This window comes from Monodelphis domestica, chromosome 4, assembly GCF_027887165.1.
Source record: "Monodelphis domestica isolate mMonDom1 chromosome 4, mMonDom1.pri, whole genome shotgun sequence".
NCBI lineage: Eukaryota > Metazoa > Chordata > Mammalia > Didelphimorphia > Didelphidae > Monodelphis > Monodelphis domestica.
Window position 1 is genome coordinate 388,801,673 of NC_077230.1, and position 4,187 is coordinate 388,805,859.

General features: G+C 46.1%; 1 protein-coding gene across 1 annotated transcript; it reads left to right on the forward strand.

Annotated features, from left to right (window-relative positions):
- The first annotated feature begins 2,478 nt into the window (after positions 1-2,478).
- On the forward strand, positions 2,479-3,333 carry PLA2G2E (phospholipase A2 group IIE). Its single transcript, XM_001366562.4, has 3 exons — positions 2,479-2,657; positions 2,813-2,919; positions 3,041-3,333. Exons 1-3 carry the CDS (start codon positions 2,479-2,481, stop codon positions 3,181-3,183), a joined length of 429 nt encoding a protein of 142 aa, XP_001366599.3. The 3' UTR covers positions 3,184-3,333.
- Positions 3,334-4,187: the final 854 nt, after the last annotated feature.

Genomic DNA, 4,187 nt, shown 5'->3' on the forward strand with positions numbered 1-4,187 from the left:
TTCGCCTGGAGGTCAGGGGCAGTGGGAAAAGGCCCCAGCTGACCAAATGTGAGGCATGGGTGGATGGGACCATCACCTTGGCTACCATCACTACTACAGGTCATCCTCACAACGTTCCCTTTGTTCTTGGCAATGCGTGAGTTTAGTGGAAGGTAAAACCAGGGAGAGAGAGAACACACCGAGAAGCTTATAGGATGCTGAATATGGGTTAGCATGTCCTCCTCCATACAGCATACAGGTAAGAAGATTTCTGTGCCAATTCTTATAAGAGCAGCAAGATGGATAATGAACAACAAAACAGATGATGCTACTTCCAGCCTAGATGAGTTTTCCAGCTAACACAAAGGATGATATTTGTTAAGGAGCAAAACAATCTGGCTATTTGGATGATCACCCCCATGTAACACCTTGGGGCCTTAGGACTGGCTGCATTGCTGTTAGGCTGGAGAGTGTGTTTAGGAGACAGCAATAAAGAAATCCATCAGACTAAGCTCAGAGCCTTCAGGCTGGCATCTGTCAGGGAAGTTGGAATTCTAATGAGACTAACACTGGGCTGACCCAGCTGACTTTCTATGAACCTGGGCCAAATCACTCAACCTTTCAACTCAGTTCCCCATCAGTATCCTGGAGAGTTTATGGTTAATCAATGGAAACATAGTGGAACGAATAATACAAATACCTTGGAAATGGAAGCATAAGGGTAGAGAGGTACATCACGAAGATGTTCTGAAAAAGAAGGGAATTTACTGGAGGAAAACAAAGAGCCACAGAGGTCACTGTGGTCCAGCCACACCCCGACTCCTTCCTGATAACAGGCCTGACTCCCAGGTGTGAGAGCTGGAAGTATGGTTGCATCACTCAGGATTTGGGGATTAATGACAGGGAGTGGACAGGATCTGGGTACTTAACATCAGAGAAGAGCCTGAGACTGCAGAAAAGGTTTCAGATTTGAGACTACCACTTTCCTCCTCCTCCTCCTCCACCACCTCCTCTTCCTTGATGCCCTCTTCCTCTCTCATCTCTACTCTTGCCACTAGGATGAAGCCTCCACCCATCATGCTTTTCCTTTGCCTCCTAGGTAAGTGATTCTCTCTTCCCCAAACCCCTTGGGAGGGGGAATTAGGGGGTTCCCAACATCCACTGCCCTCAATCCCCTTGGAGAACCCAAAGTTCCCTCACTAGTTCACCCCAAAAAAAAATCCAGCCCATGTGGGCTCAGCCATTGTGCCACACAGTTAGCAGGAAGGAGTCAGCATATTGTACTATAGAAAGTCTTCTATTCAGTCATGAGACCTGGATTCTAGTGTTAGCTCTACAACTAACTGTGATTTTGAACAATACATGCTGCTTCCTCGGGCCTACTTCCCATCTATAAAATGAGGGGTTTGAACTAGATGGCATCTGAAGTCCCTTCTAGTTCTGTTCACTCCTAGCTGTAACTTATGGTCTCTAAATTATCTCTACGACTCCCCTCATTGCTAACCTCTTTTGAATCTACAAGCCAGGATGTAAAAAGAGATAAGGAGAAATTCCACACGTGTCACCCCACCATGAAAAGCGAAAGGGTCCCCAAAGACATCCTTTCTTCTTGAGATCTGAAGCCACTTTTTTAGGCTTAGACTCAATTATCAGGGGTAGAAAGCAGCATAAGACCAGGACCCTACAACAGATCTCTTCTCTTCACCATTGGGTGAAGGTCAGATTAAACTGGGGATTAAACCCATCCCTGTGGGTGGGTTCTGACATGGAACTCTAACTTTATTTTTTGCTTCGTGCACCCCCACCATCTCCCCACCTCACCCTAGTATTTGGGGGGAGCATATGGGAAAAGCAGTTTGAGGAGAGGATGGGCAGTGATGGGGTGACCAGTGGAATATACTCTGGGAAAAGATTTGGGGGAAATGATAGATTTGGGAATAGCATTAGATGAAATGATTAAGGACATGTTGGGGATGGCAATTGAGGAGACTGAATAACTTTTCAGAGGAAATTTGAAGATCATAGTTAAGAAAATGATTGTGGATTCCCTGGGATGGCATATGGAAATGGGAGTGGTATGTAAGGAGAGATGGCCAGAAGTGATATTTGGGGGGAAAAATATCACTGAGGTCATATTTGGGGAGATGATTAGTGAAATGTGTGAGTGAGTGTGATCCTAATGAAATACTTGCAACCTGCCATTAGAGTTCAAATGCATGGCCTGATTTTAAAGAATAAGTAGGGTTAGGGCCACTAGGGAACTGAATGGATAAAAAGCCAGACCTGGAGACAGGAGGTCTTGGGTTCATATCTGGATTCAAACCCTGAGTGACCCTGGGCAAGTCACTTAACCCAAATGCCTAGCCCTTACTCCTCTTTTGACTTGGAACATTCAATACTTAGTATCAATTCTAAGATAGAAGGAAAAAGAAAAAGAAAAAGAAGTTGGTTCAGCCCTAGGGCTGGGGCTCCTCCGACAGGGCAGCTGGGTGGGCATCTATGGCAGTTTCAGCTGTCCTCAGCTTTCCCTCCCCAGCGGTGCCCCTGGCTGATGGGAACCTACTGCAGTTTGGGCTCATGATTGAGAGGCTGACGGGGAAGTCGGCCCTGGACTACAATGACTACGGCTGCTACTGCGGCATCGGTGGCTCCAAGTGGCCTGTGGATGAGATAGACTGGTAAGGACGAAGGCACGAGAATCCTTCAACTCCCTGCGTCAGCCGCTCTCTCTCCTAAGGGGCCTCTCAAGACCTGGAAGCTGGTCTGAGCCCGAATCTGCCGAGAGCATCCCTGGCGCCAGACGCGTCCCCTAAGTTGGTGCTGTCCCCTCCAGGTGCTGCCACGCTCATGACTGCTGCTACGGAAGGATGAACAAGCTAGGCTGTGACCCCAAACTCGAAAAGTACAACTTCTCTATGACGGAAACCAGCATCACCTGCGGTAGGCGGAGGAAAGGGAGAAGGGCAGGGAGACCGTAGGGAGCCTAAGAGGCAGAGACGGCTCGTGAAAGCCTGGGCGTCAGGTCTCCTCTCTTCTGTGGCTCTCACCCTTTCCCTTTCAGGGGGAAGAACTGCCTGCCAAAGGTTGACTTGTGAGTGTGACAAGAATGCCACACTGTGCTTCCGAGACAACCTCCGCACCTACAACCCCAAGTATGCTCACTACCCCAACAAGCTGTGCACCGGCCCCACGCCGCCATGCTGAAATCTTGGGCAGCCTCCACGGGAGTCCAAACCTCCTCTGCCTCCCCAGACTCTGCTCTCTTCCCACAAAATGCTCTTCTTGTCCTTCTAGATGTCCAAGGGACACGTGATCAGAATTTCCTCCCAAATAATAAATACTAATTTGGTTATATCTGGAGTCTTCCTTTCCCTGGATCAGGTTCCTTTGGGGGAAGCTTTTGGGTCCGTGGCTTTACTAACAAATGTCAGTTGTTCTGACTCAGGTCATCCTCTCTTGTTTCTCTGAAGTACGAGCCAGTTCATTAGCCCAAGTAAACCAGTTCTTTTTACCTCAGCTAACACAATAATAATAGTAGTAGCTCATTAAGAACTTTACAATTAGCATCTCATTTGACCCTCTTAACAAACCTAGGGGGTAGGTGCTTTTTTAAAATCCCCATTTTACAGATGAGGGAACTGAGGCACACAGAGGTTAAGTGCTACCTTGTCTAAGGTCACAGAGCTGGTCAATGTCTGAAGCCAGACTTGAACTCAGATCTTCCTGACTCCAGGCCTGGTGCTCTATCCACTGTACCACCTAGCTGCCTCTAATTCTGTTTGAATTAGAAAAGACATTTAAGCACAGAGTGTCAGAGCTGGAAAGGACTTTGTTAAAATTAATACTAATCATGATAATTAACATTTCTATAGTACTTTATGTTTGCAAAACATTTACATCATCTCATTTGATCCTTTCAACTCTATGAGTAAGTGCTATTGTTATCCTCGTTTTACAGATAAAGAAATTGAGGGTGAGAATCTTAGTGACTTATCCAAGGTTTCACACAGCTATTAAGGGTCTTAGAATGGATTCTAACCCAACTTTTCCAGACTCTGAATTCCGAGCTACTTTAAAAATAATAATAGTAACAATAATAACAGCTAACAAATGACATTTAAGGATTATAAAATGCTTTACAATGATTATCTCATTTTATCTTCACAACAACCCTGTAAGGTACAATTATTCTCACTATACAGATAGGA

Coding starts and splice junctions, on each gene's coding strand:
- PLA2G2E (XM_001366562.4), top strand. CDS start 2,479: ATGGCAGTTTCAGCTGTCCTCAGCTTTCCCTCCCCAGCGGTGCCCCTG. Junction 2,658..2,812: donor CCTGTGGATGAGATAGACTG/GTAAGGACGAAG, acceptor TGTCCCCTCCAG/GTGCTGCCACGCTCATGACT. Junction 2,920..3,040: donor GGAAACCAGCATCACCTGCG/GTAGGCGGAGGA, acceptor TTTCCCTTTCAG/GGGGAAGAACTGCCTGCCAA.